We start from the raw sequence: 27,898 nt of genomic DNA on the forward strand, positions 1-27,898 counted from the left end.
GGAAATGCAAGACACTGTGATACAACCTATAGAAGTTATATAGCTCACAATACGAAGGCTTTGTTATTTTTCCAGTTGCTGGAGTAGGAGTATTGGAAGGATTTGCAGGTTGACAATCAGCCCACTTAGCCACGTTATGAACACACCTTCTGTTGTCAAGTCCTGGAGGAGTACTCAAACCAGGAGCTTTTGGCTCAGAGGCAGGGACACTACCCACTGGACCACAACATCTCCACCTATTGCATATGCCAAGTATGGAATTATGAATTCAAAATAGTTATTTGTGTTAAGTTCTGGGATTTTTTGGAGCTCATCAAAGCCTCAGGTTAGTGGTGTTGCAGATTATCAGCATTGCATATTTATCAGCAAATAGTTGCTGGTAGCTAAGTTTAGGACATCTGTTGGGTAGAGTTTAGGGATACAACGTTTTGATTTAACTTTTTTGTGTGATGAAGTGACAGTAAAAATTCACTTCTTACTTTTTAAACTCAAAATGTTAGGTCACCTCTCTAAATTTCCTCTTAACTCCTGCTTAGTGTTTTCTCCCACCTTAAGTGACCATAGACATTTGACTTGGTTAGAAATGCTTTTTAAATGCAAGTTTTAAAAAAATTTTAGATTAACAGTATTATTTATAAACTCAAATAAGGGAAGCAATTCACTCTCAGTAATTTCTATTTTTCTAAAAGGTGATGATTTTAAATAAATATATGTTCTCATATGATGACATCACTTCAGTTTCAATTGTCAACTTTTCATTTATACCATTTAGCCAAAAAAGGAATTTTCGGTTCGAGGTGAAGCTATAAAGCAACACTTTCCACTGAATTTCAAGCTATCTTCAGTAAATTAATTTCAATCAGTAAACCTTACTTTTTATTTACTGTCCCAGTTCCGATGAAAGGTCATCAACATGAAACGTTAACCCGGCTTCGCTTCACAGATGCCATTTCAACCTGCTGAGTATTTCCAGCACTTTCTGGGTTTTTTTTCGTTACAATATTGCTTTCCAAACTAACAACAGAGCTTCTGGAGTAATGTAATTACAAGAAAATATGTGGGACCTACATTCAGTGGGAACATTGTTTTAGACTACCAATTTTAAAAAAAAGCCATTAAAATTATTATATTATTTTAAATCTAAAAGTATTAAAACACCAGTAATCAATAAAGTAGCAGTCGCATGTGTGTTGTGTGACCCGAAGGAACAGACTAAGGTAGTTTGGCTCAGACATTATTTGTTCAATAGCCCGATTTTGAGCCTTTGAATGTTTGATGCAGACACAGAAAACACAATGGGTCTACAATGTGAATGGTTGAGCAACTACAACAACTTCATCTTGCATTTATATAGGACCTAATCTTCGTCTTAGGCAGTCCTTCGTGACCGAGGATGACTTTCTTCCAATCTGGGGTTGTGGGTCTTGAGGTAACTAAAAAGTCCAATGCTGGATCACCATTAAATCTGGAATTAAAAAAGTCTAATGATGACCATGAAACCATTGTTGATTGTTGTAAAATCCCATCTGGTTCACTAATGTCCTTTCGAGAAGGAAATCTGCCACCCCTTACCTGGTCTGGCCTACATGTGACTCCAGACCCACAGCAATGTGATTGACTGTTAAATGCCCCCCTGAAATGGCCTAGCACGCCACTTAGTGCTCGAGGGCAATTAGGGATGGGCAATAAATGCTGGCCTCACCTGTGACATCCCCATCCCATGAACAAATAAAAGCAAACACTCTGCCACAGGTGCGATAGGTAGTGTTTGATGAGGTGGGTGAGTGGGATGCTCAGATTTTGGAACCAAGGACCTAATAGTTCTATGTTAGCACAAGTGATTTCTTCAACATTTGTTTCCTGAGATTCTGTATTGGTTTAGAATGAGTGGGTGCTCAGCTCAGTTAGTGACCAAGATAACTTCCCCTCTTTACTCAAACCTCTGTTGTGTCATCTAACTCTTTAATCTCAGTTGAGTAACCTGTTCTCAGCTGAGTGCTGATAGGTGGGCGTTAATTGACCTCAAAGGTTTGTGGAGCTATGTCAAGCCACATGCAAATCTCAAGATCACAGGGGGCTCCTGATGCGAGAGATGTCTTGATGTCCCACTGCACGAGACTAATGCAAGTCTGATTTGGTTTCTCAATCTTCCTAGTTTGCCAAATATACTAATCAGTGAGACAGATGCTGCTGGACCTGTTGAGTTTTTCCAGCATTTTCTGTTTTTGCCAAATCAGACTTGCATCAGTCTTGTGCAGTGGCAAGATATACTCTGTGGCAAATGTCCTCCTTGCTTTGAGGGACTGCTGATGATGATTTCACTGTTTTGTTAAGATAATTCGAATTTCTAACACATATGAGACAGAAGTGGGGAGAAAGAGAGAGAAAACCAAATAGGCAGTAATTACCTTACTCTAATTTGATTTATTTTTAAAAAATAACTGATTCTTTAAACAGTAAACAATACCTCCCTTAAAGGCACAGACAAAGAAAAAGGAAAAAAATCAAAAAAACTACAGATGCTGGAAATCCAAAACAAAAATAAAATACCTGGAAAAACTCAGCAGGTCTGGCAGCATCTGCGGAGAGGAACAGAGTTAATGTTTCGAGTCCGTGTGACTCTTCAACAGAACTAAGGGAAAATAGAAAAGAGATGAAATATAAGCTGGTTTAAGTGGGGGTGGGACAGGTAGAGCTGGATAGAGGGCCAGTGATAGGTGGAGATAGCCAAAAGATGTCATTGACAAAAGGACAAAGAGGTGTTAAAGGTGGTGATATTATCTAAGGAATGTGCTAATTAAGGGTAGAAAGCAGGACAAGCAAGGTACAGATAGCCCTAGTGGGGGTGGGGTGAAGGGAAGGGATTGAAATAGGCTAAAAGGTAGAGATAAAACAATGGATGGAAATACATTTAAAAATAATGGAAATAGGTGGGAAAAGAAAAATCTATATAAATTATTGGAAAAAAAGGGGGGGATCAGAAAGGGGGTGGGGATGGAGGAGAGAGTTCATATCTAAAATTGTTGAACTCAATATTCCCCCTTTCTGATCCCGCCCCTTTTTTTCCCCAAAAATTTATATAGATTTTTCTTTTCCCACCTATTTCCATTATTTTTAAATGTATTTCCATCCATTGTTTTATCTCTACCTTTTAGCCTATTTCAATCTCTTCCCTTCACCCCACCCCCACTAGGGCTATCTGTACCTTGCTTGTCCTGCTTTCTACCCTTAATTAGCACATTCCTTAGATAATATCACCACCTTTAACACCTCTTTGTCCTTTTGTCTGTGACATCTTTTGGCTACCTCCACATATTACTGGCCCTCCATCCAGCTCTACCTGTCCCACCCCCCCTTAAACCAGCTTATATTTCACCTCTTTTCTATTTTTCCTTAGTTCTGTTGAAGAGTCATACGGACTCGAAACGTTAACTCTGTTCCTCTCTGCAGATGCTGCCAGACCTGCTGAGTTTTTCCAGGTATTTTTATTATTGTTTTGGATTTCCAGCATCTGTAGTTTTTTTGCTTTTTTCCTTTTTCTTTGTCTGTGCCTTTAAGGGAGGTATTGTTTACTGTTTAAAGAATCAGTTATTTTTAAAAAATAAATCAAATTAGAGTAAGGTAATTACTGCCTATTTGGTTTTCTCTCTCTTTCTCCCCACTTCTGTCTCATATGTGTTAGAAATTCGAATTATCTTAACAAAACAGTGAAATCATCATCAGCAGTCCCTCAAAGCAAGGAGGACATTTGCCACAGGGTACATCTTGCCACTGCACAAGACTGATGCAAGTCTGATTTGGCAAAAACAGAAAATGCTGGAAAAACTCAGCAGGTCCGGCAGCATCTGTGGAGAGAGAAACAGAGTTAACGTTTCGAGTCCGTATGACCCTTCTCCAGAGCATACGGACTCAAATCGTTATCTCTGTTTCTCTCTCCACGTACGCTGCTAGGCCTGCTGAGTTTTTCCAGCATTTTCTATTTTTGTTTCAGATTTCCAGCATCCACAGTATTTTGCGTTTGCCTGATATGGTAAGAGCTTGTATTTGGAATCTTTTAACTTGGGGGGAGGCTGTTGTGCTGCAGCCAATGCATGGTACCAGCTGGCCACGAAGCTCTCCTGCTTTTACCACCTGCCATAGGTACATTGGAAGGATTTCCAGGTTGATGGCCATGTTATGAACATATCTGCTACGGCCACCAAGTCCCAGCACAGGACTTGAACCCAGAGCTTCTGGCTCAGAGGCAGGGACACTACCCACTGCACCACAAGACTTCCTAAAAACAGTAAAGTAATTAGCTGCCTTCAAAATTCAGTTAGTATTTTCTGGTGAAAAATTGAGAAATATTGCAAGGAGAAAAAACACCTTCCTCCTCCTCCTCTTCAACCCCTCTCTCTCTGTCTCTCTCTCTCTCTCTGTCTCTCTCTCTCTGTCCTGAGACTCTGCCACCAGCCTCCCCCACTCTTTCATTTTCTAAAACTTATAGAACACAAAACATCAGCTACAACACATGTGCGACATCTGTCATTATTTTCTCTATCTCACATACAGCCTTGCTTCAAAAATACATGAATTATATCTCACTAAAGCTTTTGAAATTTGTCATCCAGGTTTTCTTCAAATGATTTTAAAACAAAAAATGTTGGAACCTGAAAAAAATACATACTACAGACAGCTCCTGGTAAATTCGGCACAGGGAAGAATCCAAATTTATCCCACAGCTTCACGTACTGTGGGTAAAAACATTAAACCCAAGTCCAGGTACCTTGAGGCCTACAAGTGAAAACAGTAACAAAGGCATTAAAAGACAATGCAGTTGTTAAATTTAGTTATGCTATTGTTAAATGAGATTTTTTCTTTTTTTAGTTAAACCCTATTTGGCCACAGATATTTCAGTTACAAAGGAGAAGAAGTAACTCTAAAAATGCAGCTACAGTATTTAAGAGAATCTGTGGGAATCCAGTGATGAGATTCTATATAAGTCTTTTCATTATCAATGTGAATATAAGAATTCATAACAGAGAAGAATTAACATCGAAAGTATGGTAAAAACATGACATTGGAACAATTGAGGAGTGCGTATTGATGTAAAATATTTAATACAGTGCAGGTAATTGTAAATAAATAATCAGCAAGGCAATGGAGAATTATATAGAATTTACAGCATGGAAACAGGCCATTCAGCTCAACTGATCTCCACCATTCTCTATTCATCTACGCTCCTGCCACTTCATCTCAATCTATCGCCATATCCTTCTATTTCTTTATCCTCCCCGTTAATGCATCCACACTATTCACCTCAACTGTTCATTGTGGTGGCAAGTTCCACTTTCCAATCAGTTTATGGATAAAGAAGTTTCTCCTGAATTCTTTTTGGGGTTATTAGTGACTATCTTATACTTATTACTCCCTAGTTTTTAACTTACCCCACAGGTAGAGACATCTCTACACCTTCATAATCTTAAAGGCCCCTCTTTGATCACCCCTCAGCCTTCTCTCTTCTAGAACTCCAAGCCTGTTCAATCACTCCTAGGCGGAGGGAGGGGGAGAGGGGAGGCGGAGGGAGGGGGAGAGGGGGCCAGTTGCCAACTGTGATTAAATGTATCCCTGGAGGTTTCATCGCATGACTTGCCCTCACACCCCTGCCATTAGTCGGCCAAACACATCCATCCAGGTGACGCACGGCCTTCCTACGCCAATTGGAAAGCCAAAGTCACCAAATTGGATGATGTTTGACGATTTGCAAATTTTTATATCTGGCAAAGAGAAATATTCAAAGGAAATGGGAGAAAAATCTTCTTTAATGACCCTATGATTTTTCTCCAGGGTTTGCACATAGCCGGTGTCCTGGAAGTTGGGCTTTGATTCCTGCAGACTCCAGGCCAACCCTAAGCTTTGTTTGGTAATAACGGAGACCCAGATCTGTGCTCAGTTTCCAAGGTTAGAAAGTTGTGTCTGTGTGTGTGTTTTTCTCTCTCTCTCTCTCTCTCTCTAAGGAGGGGCGTCCATCAAGATAAGTTGCATTTTCAAACGAAAGTGAGTCTTTATTGCGGCGGGTCTTGCGGTTGACTGATTAATATCTGCAAGGGGCCCATTCCAGTGGGGAGGTTGCACTCACATTCCAGACTTTCCTGCCGTCCAGGCTCGCCAACGTTGCAGAGAGAGAGAGAGAGAGAGAAGGAGAGGGAGAGGGAGAGAGAGGAACAGACCATGGGGACGCGGCCGGTTGCTGCATTAGAGGCCGAGTAGAAAGAGCCAAGGAAGAGATAGAGAGAGAGAACTTGCTCCATGCGGGGCGAGAGGACCGGCCAAGGAGGCTGTCGGATGGCGTCTGATGTGAGGCAGCGGAAGAGGCAGAGGGTCGGAGAAGGGGAGCTGGGGGAGGGAGGGAGCCGGGCTGCTGAAGCCAGGACAGAGCCCGCAAAGATCACCCTCTTGGTGCTGCTGGGGGCCGGGCTGCTGACCCTGGGGGCTGGAGGATGGCGATATTACCTGGACTGTGAGCGGGCGAAACAGCAAGTAAGCGAAACTGACACAACCCCCCCCGCCCCCCTGTCTCAGGGGCAATTGTTTCACTGGGGGGTCTGGGGGGGGGGGGATTGTTCATTGATGGGGCAAAAAGTTCAATGAATAAAATCAACGGGGGGGAGGGTCCAGACCTGTAAACTTTGTATTGTTGCTGAATGTTTGTGCAGACAGCCCCGGGGGGTGGAGATGTGATTTGCAAAGATTCACGTTTCACACGTCCCCCTCCATAAACCCGACCACCAGGGACCAACATTCAAATCTCCAGCTCCAAAACCTGTTTTCCTGCAGCTCACTCGCTGCCTTTTCTGTTATGTCACCGGCTTGGGAACCTCGACAAAATCTGGGTCATGGATTTGGTCCAAAGATCTGAAACCCATTGTTGCTGATTCCCTGACAAACTCCACTTCCTCCCTCCCTCCCTCCCTCCGCCTCCCCCTCTCCCCCTCCCTCCGCCTCCCCCTCTCCCCCTCCCTCCCCCTCTCCCCCTCCCTCTGCCTCCCCCTCTCCCCCTCCCTCCGCCTCCCCCTCTCCCCCTCCCTCCGCCTCCCCCTCCCTCCGCCTCCCCCTCCCTCCGCCTCCCCCTCTCCCCCTCCCTCCGCCTCCCCCTCTCCCCCTCCCTCCGCCTCCCCCTCTCCCCCTCCCTCCGCCTCCCCCTCTCCCCCTCCCTCCGCCTCCCCCTCCCTCCGCCTCCCCCTCTCCCCCTCCCTCCGCCTCTCCTCTCCCCCTCCCTCCGCCTCCCCCTCTCCCCCTCCCTCCGCCTCTCCTCTCCCCCTCCCTCCGCCTCCCCTCTCCCCCTCCCTCCGCCTCCTCTCTCCCCCTCCCTCCGCCTCCTCTCTCCCCCTCCCTCCGCCTCCTCTCTCCCCCTCCCTCCGCCTCCCCTCTCCCGACAGGTGGAGGCAAAGGAGAGAATGCTTTTACATGGAAACTTGTTGCAAAACATCTAAACTCAGTTTATTATGCTGAGTGGTTTCAATTCATGGTTCAATATTGTCTACATTTAAAATATAATATCTATCTTGCAGAAAGATGCTCTGAAATCTCTCGGCAGCGAAGGATTGTTCCTATTTTCCTCATTTGACACCAACAATGACCTGCACCTCAGTCCAGAAGAGTTCAAGCCACTCGCTGAAAAACTAACAGGTACAGCAGGGCCAAATTCTAGGTGAAAGTTGTCTATAAAGTTGACTGCTGTGGTGTTTAACGGCACAAGGTAAAAATCCAGACGTATGTGACCTCCACTATTTAATTACTGTCTGATGCAAAAAAAAATGACTTCAGTCTACCTGAAAATAGTGACTGAATTAGCGTTACCTCTAACCTACACCGGATGCATTTTATTTTGTGCAGGTATTCCCTCAGCACCTGATTTTGAGAGCAGTGAGGAGGTCGATCCTCATTCAGAAACACTGACGATTGAAGCAAAATTCCAGCCTCTACTGCAGGAAACTATGACCAAGAGTAAAGACGGGTTTCTTGGAGTGAGTGAATGAATCATGTCTCTCCCCCACCCCTCCCACTTTCAGCTGCTCTTCTTGTGACCGTTGGCACATTGTACAGTTGTATGGATCTAGGCTTATGTGTGTGAAACTTGGCAAAGCAAATGCCTTTTGAGAAATTATTTCCGTTAGAGACATGAGCGCACAGGAGTTTTTAATAAAAGCAAAATACTGCGGAGGCTGGAAATCTGAAACAAAAACAAAAATTGCTGGAAAAACTCAGCAGGTCTGACAGCATTTGCGGAGAGGAAGACAGAGTTAACGTTTCGAGTCCATTTGACTCTTCATCAGAACTAAAGAGAAATAGAAATGTGGTGGAATATATACTGTTTAAGGGGGGGTGGGACAGGTGGAGCTGGATAGCAGGCCAGTGATAGGTGGAGGCAAAGGAGAGATCGTGAAAGATGCCATAAACAAAAGGTCAAAGGGGCGTTGATGGTGGTGATACTGGCTAAAGGGATTTTTTTGATTATTTTATATGTTAATTGTTACCAACTTTTGCTTTCTATGGCTTCAAGTCAGGATGACCCGTTCATAACCTCATATGAACATTATATGGAGGTCTTTTGGGTGCAGTGGCTAACATCCTTACCTCTGAACCAGAAGCTCTGGGTTTAAGTGACATGACAGGGCTGGACAGGAGGTGCATTCAAAATGTGGCCAGGCGGGCTGAGTATCAAATTGTAAATCCTTCCACCGTACACCAGTGCCTGGCGGTCAGAATGGGAGAGATTCCTGGTCAGCCGTTCGATGGAAAGAAAGTTGGGGCCTCTACCATCCCTATCCATAGCTCCGGGCTACAACATGCATGTAAAAGTGCCTGTTGCTGTGGCAACTCTGATGTCTTTGCCAACGTCTTATCAATTGCATTGTTGTTTAGTTAAGATCAGTGACACCCTTAAAGTTAAGAGAAACAGTGATGGGTGTTAATTGTCTTTGAGCACATATAAATAGGGGATCTAGCCATGTGGCCGAATGGACAAGGCATTTGACTTTGGTACAAGTCGCAATGTTTTCAGAGGGCTGCAGGTTTGAGTTCTACCGCAGTCATTTTATCTCCCGGGGCTATGTTCGCAGCTGGGTGGCCCTGGAGAGGGAGCACGAGGTGTTCACCAGTACGTTAGAGACCTTCTGTGACCAGTGGGCACTGTGGGGGCTGCAGTGCATCATCAACCCTGGAAATGATATTTTAATTTGATTTTGTAAGTTTCCTTTCGTGCTTTTGTTTTAGTTACGGTGCCTCAACAGGGGCTGTTTACCCCCCCCTCATTTTATTAATTTTAGTTTAATTTATTGATTTTGTTTCTCTAAAGAGAGTCTATAAATAGGGGATAGCTGGGGCACTGGGTGGTGTGGGAGGAGAACTGTGAGACTGAACAAGTCAGTAAACTCAGTAAAGAAAATCTCTGTGTCTTGGTTTCAGCTTCACCAATTGGCTTGGATCCTACTAACTCTTGGTGGGGGGTGGGTGGTGTTGGGGGCTGCTTGGCTGGGTGGCACGGGGTTTGATCCCTGTTCTGGCTGGGTTGGATTCGGGACCTGCCTCCTGGCCCTACCCGTGGTAGAGGTCGTGGTGCTGCCTTGGGCAGAGAACTGAAGAAGATAAACAAACATAATAAGTCACGTTCTAGATTACAGAGAGCACAAGTACTTTCCTTGGTCATAAAAAAATGTAGATATTTCTCCTTTTCTTGGCAACTCGAGCTGCGTTACCGCTCTTGTAAGTACCAAGAGTCTTCTAACACCTCACCCCAATCTTCATTGTGAGCACTGATATTGACTATGGGCACACTGGGAATGTCACAACTAAACTTGATCCCGTCCTCAAGTAGATGCGTTACTCTGGACTCTCTGGTTGGAAATTGGGAGTTGAAATTGTGGCTTGTTACTTCTTGATCCACAGTCTGGTTGCTGATATTAACTGTGCTCCATCCACCCAGTTTAACCTAGCTTGAGCTGGGGATTGAACCTGGGAACATCATGCTTCATAAACTTCACAAGACATGGTGCAGTTTACCCACTGAGCCACTGGAACACCAAAAGCTTTTAAGAACCTCGAGGGATGGTTTAGCTGGTGGACAGTGATTTGGTATGGACTAGGAAAATCTGGATTGACCTGTACTGGTTGTTAAATCTTGTTTGGGGAGGTGAAAACAGATTAGAGAGAGGAGAGTTGGTCAGATTTCCTGTTCCCAGTCACTATTCAGTGCACATTAAGTTATTAGGGGCAGGATTGGATTGAGCTAAAATGGCCTGGCTGTTGAATAAATAGCATGCTACAGGCTGTCAAAGCTAGTATCTTTTTTTATTTATTTGTTCGTTGGATGTGGGCATCGCTGGCTAGGCCAGCATTTATTGCCCATCCCTAATTGCCCTTGAGAAGGTGGTGGTGAGCTGCCTTCCTGAACCGCTGCAGTCCATGTGGTGTAGGTACACCCACAATGCTGTTAGGGAGGGAGTTCCAGGATTTTGACCCAGCGACAATGAAGGAACGGCGATATATTTTCAAGCCAGGATGGTGAGTGGCTTGGAGGGGAACTTGCAGATGGTGGCATTCCCATGTATCTGCTGCCCTTGTCCTTCTAGGTGGTGGAGGCCGTGGGTTTGGAAGGTGCTGTTGAAGGAGCCTTTGTGAGTTCCTGCGGTGCATCGTGTAGATATTATACACTGCTGCCACTGTGCGTCAGTGGTGGAGGGAGTGACTGTTGATGGCGTTGGATGGGGTGCCAATCAAGTGGGCTGCTTTATTTTGAACTGTGTCAAGCTTCTTGAGTGTTGTTGGAGCTGCACTCATCCAGGCAAATGGAGAGTATTCCATCACACTCCTGACTTGTAGATGGTGAACAGGATTTGGGGAGTCAGGAGGTGAGTTACTTGCAACAGAATTCCCAGCCTCTAACCTGCTCCTGTAGCCACAGTACATATTAACATAACATACAAATTAGGGGCACGGGTAGGCCACTCAACTCCTTCAGCCTGCTTCACCATTCAACAAGATCACGGCTGGTCTGATGGTAACTCCCTGCCTACCCCTGATAACCTTTCACCCCCTTGCTTATCAAGAGCCTATCTACCTCTGCCTTAAAAATACTCAGAGTCTGCTTCCACTGCCTTTTGAAGAAGAGAGCCCGAAAGACTCACGACCCTCTGAGAGAAAAAAAATTATATAAATATGGCTGGTCCAGTTCAGTTTCTGGTCAGTGGTAACCCCCAGGATGTTGATAGTGGGAGATTCAGTGATAGAAATGCCATTGAATGTCAAGGGGGAGATGGTTAGATTCTCTCTAGTTGGAGATGGTCATTGCCTGACACTTGTGTGGTGCAAAAATAATAGCCATTTGAATGAGGCACTAGAGGGCTCACTGTGCCTGTGTAACCCAACAAGGAGTTAATACCTTCAGAAGGAGAGGGCAGAAAAATCAGTGAGGAGGAACGAAACCCTTGCTTTGTCAGTGCCTCCCCTGCCCCCAACATTCTAGTTTGGACAGGCTACATCCCTTTGTTCCTGCCTCGCACCATTTCCCTGACCAAATGTTAGGAGCGATAGACTCCCAATTGTCAAGTCCTTATTTACTACGTTGTGTTCTTGGCCAGGAAGGCTCCGTCGTAAATCATGTGAGTTCAACAATCGTTTTCAAACACCAATAACTCTCAGTTCAGTCTTCTGTAAAGCAGTCGTCTTCCTCAAATGGCCAGACAACAGGTCCTGAAATATGCACCTTTCAGTTTCCAGGTCCAGCTCATAAATCTGTAAATTACTTATCAGAATTTATGTAGGATTCACACTACATCATCTGTCCGTCGAAATGTAGAAAGTACCTCATGCCAGAACAACTTCATACAGGTTGTAACAGCGTATGAGGAATACCTATAATTAACTGTTTTACAGCAACAAAGATACTTAGCAAATACCACAGTGCACAATCCATTCTTGCAGGTTAGACTCACTATCACTGGCTGTGATGCGCTTTGAGAAATGCTGAGTAAGTGAAAGTTGGTGTAAAAATACATGTTCTTCCTAGGAATGTAGCATCAGTCCAGCCGACACCTTTCAGTATTCTTCCAAGGCGCTCTTCATGATGTATGTAATGCTAACCTCTCTCGCTGCACTCATCACAGAAAGTTCACAACAACATGCGAACCAAACGCTTGTGGAATCTTTCCTTCTGTGTAAGTCTCTACAGTTCCAAGCAGAACTGCCGAACATTGACAGATTCTCCAATTTCATACTCTTTAATTCCTTTCGGAGAGAGAACTGTTGAAAATCATGATCAAAGAGACAATAGTGCAGGTTTGGGAAATAGTTAATTAACCGTTTTGTGAAGGTTACATCATGAAATTCTAGTGAGATGTTTAACACATGTTGTGGAATCTAGCTGTTTTTGTCCTTGAGCATCTACAGCAACAGTAAATTGATCTGGAATTACCTGTCTATTTTCACATAAGTGCCCAGTCATTGTTAACACAAAAAAGCCGACACTTTTTTTGTCAGATACCAATCCATTAACCTTATGTACAAAACTTCAGACAACACAATAGTTTAGCTAAGATAGGACCAAGAAATTGTGATTGAAGAGGGTTTACTGTAATTATTTTAAGATGGGATTAATAAACCTTTTTGATTCAGAGGCCATAAAAGTCCAGAACAACCTAATTGACCCTTTACTAGCCATAGCTTATTTTTTTATACAGATTGTGACAGTAAAGAGGAATTTTTAATTAATTAATCCTCAGGAAGGATGCTATTAAATGATCCTTTTACAAGTAGTCACTTGGTAGTACAGAACTTCAGTATTGCTGAAAAAAAGAGACATGCTGTCAAAGCTTTTCATCTTGCACTCATCAGGCCAGAATCACAAGAGTACCAAATTTCAAAGGGAGCAACAATTTACACTGCATGCGAAAAGGGTGCTGATTGGTTGGCAAGTGGACTCTGACTGGTAGAGGCATTGCCATGGAGATTGCACCAAGGAACAAAAGCTTGGTAGTTATCTGTACCCTGGTGCATTCTTCATGGCAATGCCTCTACAAGAGTCCACTTCCAACCAATTAGCATCCTCTTCTCTTGCAATATTAAATTATTGTTCCCTTTGAGATTTGGTATTCCTGCGATTCTGTCCTGATGAGTGTAAGATGCTTTTCAGCGATCCTTTCATGGTTTTTATAGGATATGTTAACAGTGTATTGTGCACTTAAGGGAACAGTAAGAAAATTCTATGTATTTTCTTGTGTTTCAGGTCTCCCATGGTGCTCTGTCAGGATTGAGAAACTGGAAGTCTGCGGAAATACCTTCCAGTGTGTTTAGTAGCAGCCTGTTTAAAGCCTTTCTCCCTCCTAAGCATAAAGTAGAGCTGGGAGATACATGGTGGATGATTCCCAGTGAGCTGAGCATCTTTACAGGGTACCTCTCCAATAATAGATTTTACCCTCCAACACCACAAGGAAGAGAGGTAACGTAATCCCTAGGGCTCTGCCCTTTATTCTTTTCCTCCCCACCTTTGTACAACAATGTGTCTGAGTTGGTGAAGTCACCATGAATTGATGGGGCTATTTAATGATGACACAGCAATGATTATAGACACTGCCCCACTCTTTACTTCCTTTGTGATATTTAGTGCTAAATCCAGAATCGAACCACCTCAGTTACAGACGTCATTGTATATTACGTGGTTTTCAAATGAGGTTTTTGCAGGTAATGGGTGGCAACTATTCATATTTTCAGGTGGAAAATCTATTTTCCAAAAATAGAATAGTTTATAATTATTTTCCATCAATTCAATTTTTGAGCCTTTTCTGATTATGACCATCCTTTTAGTCCCGAAATGTTTGGAACTTTTATTGTGTAACAATTTCAGTGCAGTATCCTGCTGGTAAGGAGATGGAGTGTGAAGCTGCATTTAAATGGAAATTCTCTTGTACTTATGAACAGTGATCTGTTAGCACAAGCAGCAACCCGGGGCCTCGAAACTAAAGTTTGAATTACAGCGTTGACAGTCATTTGAATACTGATGCGTTTTGCCTGTTTACGGCCTTTGCTATGGAGGGAGCTCCATCCTCTACTCCATCGATTGAATGGAGCAGGCTAGGCTCGAACACTATCCGTTGTCCGGGGCCAGATGTTGGCGTCCGGTGTCTAACTTGTTTACAAAGCCCACAATCAGATCAAAACAACTCTATAGGAATGGATTTGAATCTCAGGTTAGCGAGACTCCTGTATTCCGAGTCGTCAGCTCCTTCAGTTTTAGTCAGAAGATTTATGAAAGGAATCAAGTTGCAAACTGCAAGTACCAAATCTGGGAAAACATTGATCGCAATCTTTTAAACAGAATTTGGAAATTTAGTAATGCCTCACCAATTCCTTGTGATAATACTTCAATTAATTTGCCAGTTTCAATTAATTTGCTGGGGGTGGTGGTGGGGGGGGTGGGTGGTGTGGGGGATGGACGTGAAAATTCACACCGCTGGGAAGTGTGCCGAATTGCCGGAACTGCCCTGTCCCGAGACCCGTTTTTCCAGAGGTGGGGGCAGAACTACACCCCTGCCAGTGGTGGGGAATCCAATTAAGGCCCTTTTAAAGGCCGATTGTCAGAGGCCAACTGAAATTCTCCAGCCACCCTCCTGACTCTGAGGCATCGGAGCTCGATCAGCTGCCTGGAGGCTGCCCCCTGGTGGCAGACCAGAGGGCTAGCACTCCAGGCAGGGATAGATGCCCTCCCTGCCAACCTGGGATAGGCTGCAGCCTCAACCCACCTTGTGGAGGGACTCCGCACACAGTGGTGGCCCGGCTTCTGATGCCATTTTTAAATTTAAGAGTGTAGAAGGGGCTCTCAGCCTCGTGCTTACCTGTAAGAGCATCCTGATGCTTCTTCAGTGCTGGAGGGCCTCCATTGCTTCCCTACTTTGAGAGCCTGCCTTCTGGTCATTCAATGGCTAATTTGGAGAAAATCGCTGCTGGGTGACTGACTGTTCTCCACACAGTGCGGGATTGTGGTCTCATTTGCATCCAACATTGGGGTCCAGACCCAAAGGGCAAAGTCTTGCCCCATTTGTAGGAGTGTTTATTCATAGTTTATGGCCATGTTACACCTCAGCATTGCAAAGGACTGCCGGACATCGGGGAAGAGGGCCGGTTCTTCAATAGAATACTTTCAGCGACACTATGCACTGTGGATAATCGTTCTCATTGTCGGAAAGCCATCCTTGAAATGATCCCCCAAAGCCAAAGTGAGTAACTAAACAGAGACAGATCAAGAATTAAAACTGAGGGAATTTTTTTTTTAACAAAGACATTGCTACAGAGATTCTTTGGATTCTCAGTGATTGAAGTCAGAGCGAGAGGATGAACATTAGCATCTGCGATTTTTAGGTGTGGTATGTTTTTGATCTTAACTGTAGCCATGGGATGAGGCAGGGGGCACAGTTTAGGAACTTTCTGACAGGAGCCAAGGAAATTACTGCTTTTTGTTGTCCGCCAACACTGAAGTAAAGTGCATCAGATCTTTAACGCTGGTCCTGGTGAAAAGGATGCATTCCTGTAACCATAGGTTACAGTTTACATTCAAAATTCAGGACTCCTTCATCTCTTGAATGTGACACAAGGTGCCTCCTTTTTGTCCATAGGTCATTATCCATAAACTTCTAAGTATGTTTCACCCACGGCCATTTGTGAAGACAAGATTTGCACCCCAGGGTGCTGTGGCCTGTATCCGAGCAGCCAGTGACTTCTATTATGACATTGCGTTCAGGTGGGTATATTTCCTGTGTCAACTCCACAGATTGTTTCAGAACTTGCTCCCCTGCTCTTCATGTTCGAGCTGTTTTGCTTCTGTTACACAATAACAGTTCAGAAGTAATCCTTTGGGTGTAAAACATTTTGGAATCTCATATAGGCCAGTTATACATGCAGGTTCTGTCTTCCTTTAACACATATAATAGAACTGCAGGAATTGCTTCTTAATTGCCATCCAAGCTAATCTTGGCATTGGCCCTAGTTCCTCTTTCACTGATGCATGAGGTTGAATTAAATATACTACAAATACATATGCTTCCTACAGTCTATCTTTGAGAATGTTCTGCTGTGCAGAAGTCCCTAGATTGGTGAATGTATGGACTTGACACTATATCCTTCTGCATTTAAAAACTAGAAGAAGGCTAATGATGGTAGACTTCATCTTTTGAGTCTACTCACTGTGGACCCTCATCCTGCTTTGAAATACAGTCCCTTCCCCATCATCCCCATTTAAATAAACGTTCACTAAGTCTCATCTCTTCACAAGATGACACATCTCTGTGGAAGTCCAACTACTGTTGGCAATTTTCAATGCACATGGTCCAATATCCCAGCAGGTCTGAGTCTAGTACACAACCCTAAACCAACCAGTCTGCTCGATTCCTTCTAGAATCTCACAGAATTGTTACAGTGCAGAAGGAGGCCATTTGGCCCATCATGTCTGCACCAGCTCTCTGAATGAACAATTCACAGTTCCACTCCCCCACTTTCCCCCCTTAACCTTGCACATTCTTCCTTTTCAGATAACAGTCTAATTCCCTTTTGAATGCCTTGATTGAACCTGCCTCCACCACACACTCAGACAATGCATTCCAGACCTTACTCGCTGCGTGAAAATGTTTTTCCTCATGTTGCTTTTGCTTCTTTTGATAATTACTTTAAATCTGTGCCCTCTTGTTCTCGATCCTTTCACAAGTTGGAACAGTTTCTCTGTATTTGCTCTATCCAGACCCCTCATGATTTTGAATGTCTCTATTAAATCTCTTTCGGCCTTCTCTTCTCCATGGAGAACAGTCCTAACTTCTTCAATCTACCCTCATAACTGAAGTTCCTCGTCACTGGAAGCATTCTTGTGAATCTCCAGTTTACTGTTTATTATCTTTATGTCCCCTTGTTTATTTGGAGCACCTCATGAGGTTAGAGAAGCCCCAAGCCTGGTAATACTGGACTAGGGTTGGTAACACTCCAGGATTGCTCTGAAATTACCAAGAATTGAAGATTAATGTTTTGGACACTGTTACCAAAAACCCTAGAGAAATATCATCATGACATTAGAAAGCATTGTGTGTCTTTTTTTCATTTTGTTTGAACACTTTTGTTTATTGGCTAGAAAAAAGATTGGAAATACTGGAGAGTACTGTGCATAGTTTTGGTCACCTTATTTAAGGTGGGATATACTTGCATTGAAAGCAGTTCAGAGAAGGTTCACCTGACAGATTCCTGGGATAAAGGGGTTTGTCTCATGAGGAAAGATTGAGCAGGTTGGGCCTATACTCACTGGAGTTTAGAAGACTGAAAGGTGATCTTATTGAAACAAAGAAGAGAAGGAGGGGTGTTGACAGGATATATACTGAGAGGATGTTTCCCCTTGTGGGGGAATCGAGAACAAAGGGACACGGTTGCAAAATTAAAGGGTGTCTCATTTAAGATGGAGATGAGGAGGAATTTTTCTTCTCTGAGGGTCATTAATCTTTGGAATTATCTTCCCCATTGAGTCATTGAATACATTCAAGGCTGAGTTAGACAGAATTTTGATTGACAAGGGAGTCGAAGGCTATGGGGGACAGGCAGGAAAGTGGAGTTAAGGCCACATTAGATCAGCCATGGTCTTATTGACTGGCACAGCTGGCTCAAGGGGCCAAATGGCCGACTTCCTTATGAGATGGAAAGTGCTGGTTGGCTGGGATTGTTGGAGGCGGGAGATGGTGTGATGAAACATGGAGGATTGTCTCTAACCCTATGTTAGATAGAGTGACTATCTACTCAATATTGGCCATCTGATTGAGAGCCCACGAGAGTGAATTGTGTTTACGTTTCAGGATCCATGGAGAATTTCAGTTGAACGAACCACCAGATTATCCTTTTTGGTTCACTCCAGGGCAGTTTACTGGACACATTGTTCTTTCTAAAGATGCATCTCATATTCGAGACTTCTGGATGTACGTTCCCAATGACAGGTTGGTAGGATTTTCTTTGTTTTGTCTTGCCTTGTGGTCCTGAATGATTCAGAATATTCTCTGTAGGAGTAACTTTTTTTTTGTCCGTTTCATTCATTTTGGAGTAAGTTCCCTTGTATGAAGGGGGCAGACTTGACGCAGTTGACTTTCAGCTCTGAAGTCAAAGTTGTGTGTTCAAATCCCACTCCAGAGACGCTTCTGAGAGAGTGCTGCACTGTTGGCGGAGATGGTAAACTGAGGTGCCATCTGACCTCTCGGGTGGATATAGGAAAATCCCACGGCACTATTCAAAGAAGAGCGCTAGAGTTGTCTTGATTTCCTGACCAATATTTATCCTCCAGCAGCATCAGTAAAACAGATTCAATGGTCATTTGTGAGAGCTTACTGTCTGCAAATTGGCTGCCACCTTTCCTACCTTTCTTTATTCCTTTCTCTTTCTTTCTCTCTTTTGCCCTTTTCTCTGACTCTCTCTCTCTCTCTCTCTCTCTCTCTCCCTCTTCCTCTTCTTTTTTTTCTTTATTTCTTTTTCTCTCTCCTTTCTCTTTTCCTTCTCTCTCTTCCATACAAGTGCAGTCACATCAAGAATGACACAGGAAACATTAGACTGCTGAAGATGTTTTCATCCTGGAGACAGGTGAATGATTTTGCAGAGGGAAGAAAACCTACAGGAAACGCATGAAACTGTCCAACGTTGTCAAGTACCTGTCAAAATATTTGACATTATTTCTCTTGTTCTGAGTGTTAATTCTCTCTGAGTGGTGCAGTGTCCTTCCTTCTGCATTTCCCTTTTATTCCCTCTGCTGGTCCCTTCTATTTGAAAAAAAACATGTTAGTCCTTCCGTCCACAGCTCTGTTGAAATTTATAATGTGGAAGCAGACCGGGTATTGATGGCCACAGCTAGTTCGTGCTGCATTGCGTGTCTCGATAGGGTTGTGGAACAAATGCCAGTACATGAGAATGATGGCTGTCAAAACACTGGGACTTTGACAGTGAGCAGCACAAATGGAAGTGTGAAACACGACTGAATAACTGGGATTGTCAACTCTCTGCTGACACTCGAGTTTCCAGTGGGCTCCTTATTAATTAGTGGACCACCCCATGGATCTGGGAATGATGCCTGTTCCTCCTTGCTGCTTTTTAGTTGTAAACCCTCACAATCTCCTCCTCTAATTCGTTCTTTCCCAGAGCTCCTACAGACATCAAAATCCAGGCCTGGTGTCTCCTAATCACTATTTCTTGAATTACTTTGTCCTGTGTCCAGTCTCTCTCTCATTAATTGGGGCGCCCTGCTCTTTCACCTTGATTTTCCTAGTTTTGTTCTTTCTTTTAGCTTGGGAATTAAATGCCTTTCTGTTTGTTCAATCGTGTCAGGGGTTCAGTTCAAGAGGAGATTCTGCCCCCCATGGCTGGATGATTTCAGCCCCAGTCTCTGTTGAGGTCGATGATCTGAGCTCGGGTTTGGGGGGTTAGGGTGCTGTAGGTTGGACTCAGTTCTCTGAACTGGGAGGGGGAAACCAGTCAGGGTTCCAGCCGGAGATTATGCAAGTGTTTTGCGTGGACTGAACAGCAAATCGGCTGTAATGCCTTCACTGGTTGAATTCTGTGACTGTTGTGCACAAAATGTGACTCGCTGGTGTTTAATGGATCTCGAACCAGATGTTGAAGAATGAAACTAGACACCAATCCTTTTCTTGATAATAGGTTTATTTATAGAATGCAGCATTACAGATGGCTGCCTTCTCCCTACCACCTCCCAGTGTTCCAGCAGTGTCTATTTATGTGCTCTCGGTACTTAATTGAACAATGCCGTATCTTATTATAATTATACCATTAACAATTGGGCTTTGCACCAGAGTGCTGCCAGTGCTCATCCAATTTACCCAACAAGAGTAGCTTGAGTGCCTGATGACTCTTTCCAAGCTTCATATATTGACAATTCCAGCACTCAACAACTGTATAGCTTTAAACATCTCCAGAATGGCTGGTGAGCTATTAATAACTTATGTATATATAATCTGTACCAGGTCTTTGAATGTGGACATGGAGTGGCTGTATGGAGCAGGTGAAAGTGGCAACATGGAAGTGGACATAGGCTATTTGCCGCAGGTTTGTTGTGCTCTTGTAGCTTTCCATATCATTCAGGAAAGATTTAATAGGGGTGTTCAAAGTGACATCGTGTTTGGAGTAAATAAGGAGAAACTGTTTCCACTGACAGGAAGGTCGGTAACTAGAGGACACTGATTGAAGATAATTGGTAAAAGAACCAGAGGGGAGATCAGTTCAGTTTTTACACAGCGAGTTGTTGTGATCTGGAACGCATGGCCTGAAAGAGCGGTGGAAGCAGATTCAAACTTTCAAAAGGGAATTGAGCATATATTTGAAAAAGGAAAAACATTATAGGGATTTGGGGAAAGAGCAGAGAAGATTGGATAAATCTTCCAAAGAGTCAGCACTGGCGTGATGGGCTGAATGGCCTCCTGTGCTGTGCAGTTCCGTGAAGTTGGTATTATTTCATGGGCAAGAGAGGAGAAGACATGGGGCATCTTTAATGTTTGTCTCCTGGTACGTAATTCCAATTTGTGTGGAATTTACTGGAGAAAAATGATTGTTTCACGGTGAGTCTTTTGGAGAAATGAATCCCTTTTGTCCTTGTTCTTGAGCTAATTTAGGGTGGGTGCTGAGGACGAATTTTCCCTTGCTCATGAAATAAAATAACTCTAACAATATTTTAAATTGTATTCCCAGCATTCTGATAAAGATTAGCTTTTACCAGGGAAACAGGGAATTCTGCTTTACCCAAATATGGTCAATAGCATGTGGGGGAGGAGAATCTGTTTGTGCAACAAAATCTTAAGCCTCTTTATTATAAAGAACAGCTTCATAGTTTCATTCGAGAATGCGGTGAGCAAACCGTTCCTGTGATTGAGTAGGGCTGATTAATCATTCTCCTTCTGAAAGAGGAGAGGATATTGAGGAACTGCAATCTCTCCTCAATCTCCCTGACACTCCTGTTGGAGAGTTACTGAGCCACAATCCACTGAATGTCGTACAACAGTGGCCAGCATTCTCGATGATAACCTGATTAATATGACTGCATCCTGCCTAACAATAGAGTCTATTGCACCGAATTAAGCTAATGTAACTTGGCTGGCTTCAGAGAGTGCGGGTTTTGAAGCAAATTCAGAAATCTGGACAAGATTGAGAATTTATCTGCTCGTGACTTGAATGCCAGTAGCAGCAGGAGAGCACTGGGCTGGAAGGGAAGCAGACAGCTTTTGTAGCAATGACGACCCGCTTTGCATTTCCTCAGATGCTTGCCTTTGCCCTAGAGTGGCCTGTGCTTTTTTTTTTTCTCTCCTAAGTGCCTATCCATCTGTCTGTGATGCAGATGGAGCTCAGGGCCTCGGGCCCATCTATTCCGAGTGTAATCGTCGACGAGAATGGTAATGTGATCGACAGCGCAGATGGTTCAGGGGAGCCCATTCAATTTATTTTCGAGGAGATTGTCTGGAGGTCAGAAATCAGCTTCGAAGAGGCTGCAAACAAGCTGGAGACAACTATGTATCCATTTAAGAAGGTAATGGAATTGGGGCGACTCTTAATGCTTTTAAACTCGTGCCTATTGTTTCCTGTGTATTGATGATTCAGCTGCCAAGCAAGACAGCACTAAGACTGAACAGAATACTTTTTTTTTCCCAGGTGTCGTATCTTCCTTTTACTGAAGTCTTTGACCGGGCGAGGACAGAAGATAAACTTGTGCACTCCATATTACTTTGGGGTGCACTTGATGATCAGTCTTGCTGAGGTGAGTCCTGCCTTTCAATCGCTCAGCCTTTAAGAATTGATTCGTTCTTGGCATTTGGGCACCAGTGGCATTTACTGCCCGTTCCTAGTTGCCCTTTTGGGGGTGGGGGGGGAAGTTCCCACATAAGTGGTGCACCCCTTTAAGCTACCAAAGAAAAAACAAAATTTAAAGGGCCCACGCTCTTAAACAAGTCACCTCTGCACTTTGAAAAAATCAGCGGGTATATTGGTAGTGAGCCACCACCTTGAACCATTGCAGTCGATGCACTGACCACACTCCTGCATTGCTGTTAGCTGTTAGGTCGAAATAGCGGGGATGTTTTCCCCATTGGGAAGGCGTGAGAGAGAATCATGGACGAGGCAGTGACCTTGGTCCAAGATTATGCATCCCCAAGTCATGAAGAGTGCAGATTTTTTGCTCCTCATCTTCGTTCTTAGGTGTTTGCACAATCTGGGAGACTAAAAGAGGGTGAGAAATCTAGTTCTGTTTGTAAAGTTGCTGTAGCTTGGGAAGAGATCTGGCAAGGGTTCTGGTTAAATACATTGTATTTACAGCGCAATAACAGGCCATTCGGCCCAACCAGACCAGTCTACCTTTGATGCTCCACTCGATCCTCCTCCCAATAATCCTCTATGCCCTTCTCCCATTGGAGCAGAGGAACATAGGATTTAGGAGCAGGAGTGGGCCATTCGGCCCTCTGAGCCTGCTCAGCCATTCGATAAGAGCGTGGCTGATCTGAACTCTTACCTGGCTGCCCCTCATAACCCTTGACTCCTTTGTCTATCAAAAATCTCTCTACCTCGGTCATTGAATTTGGTCAAGGCTGTGCCTTCACTGCTTTCTGGGGAAGAGAACTCCACAGACTTACAACGCTATATGTTTATCCCTCATTTGTTTAGCCTGTCCTTAAATGTATCACTCCTTTTCACCTCAACCATTCACTGTGGCAGCAAGTTCCACATTCTCACCACTGTCTGGGTAAAGAAGTTTCTTCTGAATTCCCGATTGGATTTCTTGGTGACTATCTTATATATTGACGGCCTCTAGTTCTTCTTTTCTCCACAAGAGGAAACATTCTCTCTGTATCCACTCTATCAAAACCTTTCATCATTTTCAAGGACTCCATTCGGTCAGTCCCTCAGCCTTTTCTTTTGAAGAGAAAAAGGACCCAGCCTTTTTATCCTTTCTTGTCAGGTATAACCTCGCAGCCCTGGTATCATTGTTGTAAATATCCCCCCCCACTCACCCCTCTCCAGTGTCTGTGGGGAGAATTTTGCTGGGAATGGGAAGGCTTTGCCGTAGTGGGTACAGGAATAGTTCAGTTCCCAGCTCCAGCTCTGCTGTCTTGTGGTGTTGGATTTCACTGTCTTTTTATTTAGTGCAAAGTGAGCTTTACTGTTACTGATGCATTGTTAGACGCCCATCATTATATTAACAGATTGAGTCTCTTTTATTTCCTTCTTTTTATGCAGGCTCGGGGCGGACTCTGCGAGAAACTGTTCTCGAGAGTTCGCCCGTCCTCTCGCTGCTGAATGAGAGTTTCGTCAGCAGCTGGTCCCTGGTCAAAGAACTGGAGGATCTTCAGGTAAATCATGGAAGGGTTTGAGGGGAGTAAATGATGAATGGTCATTCAGCGAATCAGCAGGGAGCAAGTAAACTCTGGTTTCAGGCTAGACTTGTAGAAATGAAATGAATGAACACCAGTGGCTCTAGATGCCGCTAACTGTAAGAGTGAATTGGGAGAAACATATGGAGAAGAAAAATATTGAAGGCAATGAAGGAAGAGGATGGAGACAAGTGTTTATGGTGGCTAGCTCTGGTGGAGTGAGTAGCACAGACACAATGGGCTGAGTGGCCTCTTCTGAACTGAAAAAAAATCATGATTTTTTAAAAACGCATATTAAATATTAAATTAGTGATCTAGGCGCAAGTTACTTTTTAGTGGGTGAATTTGTGTCATTTTCCCCAGTGGTTCTTCAATACATGGGTCCAACTACAATCCAGAAAATGATGAGCTTGTTTAGTTCCTGGGATCACTTTGAGATCAGAACCCAGAAGAGTTTTTGGGACTTTTTCATTTGTGAGGGATAAACTTGACACTTCATATCCCATCGATTTTTGAAACTGTTCACAATTGAATTGGCCTGTTCTCATTGTGCTCCTAAGTGGCTGGGTGCTTTGTGTGCAATCCTGTACGAAATAAAGAACAGGTGAAGCTTCACTGTGGATAGACTCGGGAGGGATGAGTGTGGGTTCTTTCACCCAGTGACCTTGTTGCTGTACAGGGCACCTGTTTGGTGCATTTCTTCGTAGGTCCAGATCAAGCAACTTTACAGCCTGTTTTTATGAATCCCAATTTAAACCACCGTTTTCATCCATTCTGCACTTCAGACTCCAGGCATATTGATCCTGATTAAGTGATTAAATGGTTTTTGAAGTTATACAATTGACATTCATTTTAATTGAAGATGGACTAACAAATGTTCTGATTCTTAGTTCAGAGATCAGGAAGCCTCTTTGCACCTCTGAAGGGATGATATTCTAAATCTTAAACACAAATTAGTTAGTAAGGAGAGCAAAATATGCTGTAAAGTAATGTAGCCCCTCCGTTTTGTTTCCTCCCTTAAATTCAGTTCAAATCACCCGTCATTTCTGTGCTCATTAAATGATTGTTCCATCAGCGCTGCTTTATACCACGGGACTGAACAGTTGCGTGAGAGGTGTCCAGGTTTACACCCCTCCCCCAGCCCTATTCCTTTCCCTATAGGGAGATGCCAGGTTTTTTTGCTTGATGTCTCCACTCCCCTCCCACCACATCTTCCCCATGGAGCTGCAAACTCCTTTGGGAAACGATGGACGTGGACACGAGTCAGGTCACGTAGTGGTGCTGCAGGTTTCTATACCCTGCTCTGCCACAGGACCACCCAATAAGACCTGCTCTCAATCGTAACATGGCTTACCGTTGTGCTGTGCGACATTAAACGCTCGCTTGGATGTGTTTGGATGAAATTCCAGTGTCCACAATTTGAATGAAGGCCCCATTTAAAATGAACAAATGGCTTTGTTTAAACAGCAGAGAAATTTTGTACAGATGTGGTATCATACTCTGCGTGATCTCAACCCAGTGCTGCCTCTGGAAGGTTTCCCTCTTCACTTCCTTGATGCTTAACTGGGCAAGTCAGTTCTTTTGGTGGAGGTTGATGTTGGGGTTGGACAGCACGTTGTATATTGTGATGGATCTTTTTATAAATGAAAGTAAATGTGCTTCTGGTTTGAGGACTCGACATTTTTATCCTCCACAGAGAAACCAAGAAGATGAAGGCAATGCCCGGTTAGCCAGCCTGCATTTAGAACACTACAACTTTCCCGTTGAGATGATGATAGCTTTACCAAATGGCACAGTGGTAAGTCCTATCGTCTATCATGGTCTGTTCAAAGCTGTGCTGGTAATTGGGCTTATTCCGTGAGTGTTTAGATCCTAGGGCCATTTGAATCTCATTATATCTGTCGGAGGAAAAAAAAAATCCAGGGTTCTTTTTGATGCAGAGCGTTTTTGAAAAGAATCTAAAGATTTTAAATGGTCGTCAAACATTTTGCACTTAGAGTGGCAACCACATCAGCCGTGGGTAAAATAAAGTAAAATCTGCCTGTTGTGACATTCAGTCATTGTGGTTTGAATAGTGTTTTGGTCGTTCCTCGTGACAATTAACTCACTTCTCAGAAATCAAGTCAGTGAAAGTATGCGGCTCTCCCTTTTTTTATTAATCCCTCCCCTCTCCGATGTTCTCCGCCTCCTTTCCTGAAGGTGTTGACTTGACACCTGATAATTTGCTGCCCTGTAGTCACTTGCCATGATGCCCATTCTTCATGTTGTGAAGCTAGACAATAGGAGCTGGTCGTCTACCGTTGGAGCTGACACAAGTCAAAACAGTGTAGAAAGAGCTTTACTCTGCATTTGGCCGTACTATACCTGACCCCGGAGTGCCTGAGGCTGAGGTTGGGTTCCTGGAAAGGGAGGTGTACGCCTGTAAACTGGGGGACACCCATGGCAAGTCTTTGTGCAGGTGAATTTAACAGCCTTCTTTCATAATGGGCAAGAGGAGACCAAACAGGGTTGAAGGTCTTTTTGGAAAACTGAGAAGTAACCTGAGACAGGTCTTTACAATAATGAAAGGATTCAGTTGGGTAGACGTAGAGAGGATGTTTCCACTTTTGGGGAAGTCCAAAATTAAGGATCATAAATATAAGATAGTCATTAATAAATACAATAAGGAAGTCAGGAGAAATCTCTTTCCCCAGAGAGTTGTGAGAATGTGGATCTGGCTAGCACATGAATTCCCCAGCACTAACATCGCCCCCTTTTAATGAGCAGAAAAAAACCCATAGACTTTATGTAGCTGTCCAAACTTGCATCATTTCACAGGGATTTTCCAATGGTGTTCACGTTATAAAGTGTTTCCCAGATTTGGTCGCTCTTTCTGCTCTTACCAGATTTGGTCGCTCTTTCTGCTCTTATTCCCAAAATTGTATTTGGATAATGACCTGTGATTATTATTGGCAGATTCACCACATCAATGCCAACTACTTCCTGGATATCACTTCAATGAAGCCCGAGGAGGTGGACAGAGGTCTGTTCACTAGTTCATCACATTTCGAGGATCCCTCAGCTGCAGCTTATGTCACGTTTTTGAAGGAAGGGCTGGAAATGGCCAAACGGTTTATACCGTCCTAACTAAGCGAGAATCCAGCTGAATGAAATTGGTCCTTCATTGCAGGTTTCAACCATTATGTTGCATCGTTTTAGAACTGTTTCACTGCACTTTGCACAGAGAATGCAACTGCTTGTGTTTTCCAAAGCCTCAGCGAGGATGACAACTTGTCGAAACTTTCTCCGAGGAACTGCTTTTATCTGCACAGCATCCGTGATGCGAGTGGAGTTGTGGGTGTATGTTAAAATATTCCTCCGCTGCACCACATCCTCTCGGGTATGATGGTGCATTAATAGTTGAAAAGGAACAATTTCATTAGATATTGTTGGGAGGAGCTGACCAGTAGTTCTGAACCATGGCTGGTGTTTCTCAAGCTGTAATGTTTTTAGTCTGATTTGGGAATGTGTCATTCTTAGCAAAGTTAGGCTTTTCCTCTCTTCCCCCTTTTTTATTCATTGATGGGACGTGGGCATTGCTGGCTAGGCCCATCCCTAATTGCCCTTGAGAAGGGCAGCAGAGTTGTCCAATACACTCACCACCTGTGGTGAATCAGCCACAGACATGTGGTGAATTGATGTTCTTCAGCAGATGAGAGATTATTGGGTTCTCTGAAAAGAGCCATCACTTAGCCCCATTCCCTTGGACTTTTACAATTTTCTTTTTGAGCTATTTGTCCACTTCCTTAATTCTTAAAAAGTCTCAGCAATTCAGTTTCTTATCAGGCAGTCCCTGAATGAACAAAAACAAAAATAGCTGGAAAAACTCAGCAGGTCTGACAGCATCTGCGGAGAGGAACACAGTTAACGTTTCGAGTCCGTATGACTCGTCAGTTCTGATGAAAAGTCATACGGACTCGAAACGTTAACTGTGTTCCTCTCCGCAGATGCTGTCAGACCTGTTGAATTTTTCCCGCTATTTTTGTTTCTGTTTCAGATTTCCAGCATCCGCAGTATTTTGCTTTTATCCCTGAATGAACAAGTCCCTCTATCAGAAAATATTTTTCTTAATCTCTCTCTTAATCCTTTTGATGATTATGTTAAATTTGCACCCTCGAATTATCAATTCATGGATTTAGGGAATAGGTTGCTCCCTATTTAACCTATTCTATTTTCCATGATAATTTTGAACATCTCTGTATTCAAGCTGCTCCATATCTCTGTCCTAGTGAGAAAACCGCCAGTAAGTTCCATAATAAGTGTACATGTATGTTTTTTTTTAAAAGGGCAGGTGGATATTTAGAAATAAGGACAAGTCTGCTGGATTGAAGCTGAGTTTTTGTGGTGGGTCTGTCCCATTAAGGAGCAGGTCACCCCTCCCCCAATTCCAAGGCCAGGAACAACATTTCACAGCAGCCTCCCATTTTCTGTGATAGGGGCATAAACTGTTAACATTG

The 27,898-nt window shown here is 43.7% G+C and overlaps 1 protein-coding gene and 1 long non-coding RNA gene across 2 annotated transcripts; one reads left to right on the forward strand and one right to left on the reverse strand.

Moving 5' to 3' along the window:
• Positions 1-610: 610 nt before the first annotated feature.
• LOC144695421 (uncharacterized) lies at positions 611-4,661 on the reverse strand. Its single transcript, XR_013579967.1, has 2 exons — positions 4,585-4,661; positions 611-1,465 (listed from the first exon to the last, which is right to left on the reverse strand). It is a non-coding gene; the product is annotated as an uncharacterized LOC144695421 (long non-coding RNA).
• Positions 4,662-6,321: 1,660 nt separating this feature from the next.
• selenon (selenoprotein N) lies at positions 6,322-27,293 on the forward strand. Its single transcript, XM_078567329.1, has 12 exons — positions 6,322-6,519; positions 7,551-7,668; positions 7,876-8,006; positions 13,262-13,474; positions 15,645-15,769; positions 17,853-17,990; positions 20,016-20,097; positions 21,380-21,568; positions 21,691-21,796; positions 23,269-23,381; positions 25,099-25,200; positions 26,358-27,293. Exons 1-12 carry the CDS (start codon positions 6,325-6,327, stop codon positions 26,526-26,528), a joined length of 1,683 nt encoding a protein of 560 aa, XP_078423455.1. The 5' UTR covers positions 6,322-6,324; the 3' UTR covers positions 26,529-27,293.
• Positions 27,294-27,898: the final 605 nt, after the last annotated feature.

The sequence above is a fragment of the Cetorhinus maximus genome, chromosome 21 (assembly GCF_964194155.1).
Source record: "Cetorhinus maximus chromosome 21, sCetMax3.hap1.1, whole genome shotgun sequence".
Taxonomy (NCBI): domain Eukaryota; kingdom Metazoa; phylum Chordata; class Chondrichthyes; order Lamniformes; family Cetorhinidae; genus Cetorhinus; species Cetorhinus maximus.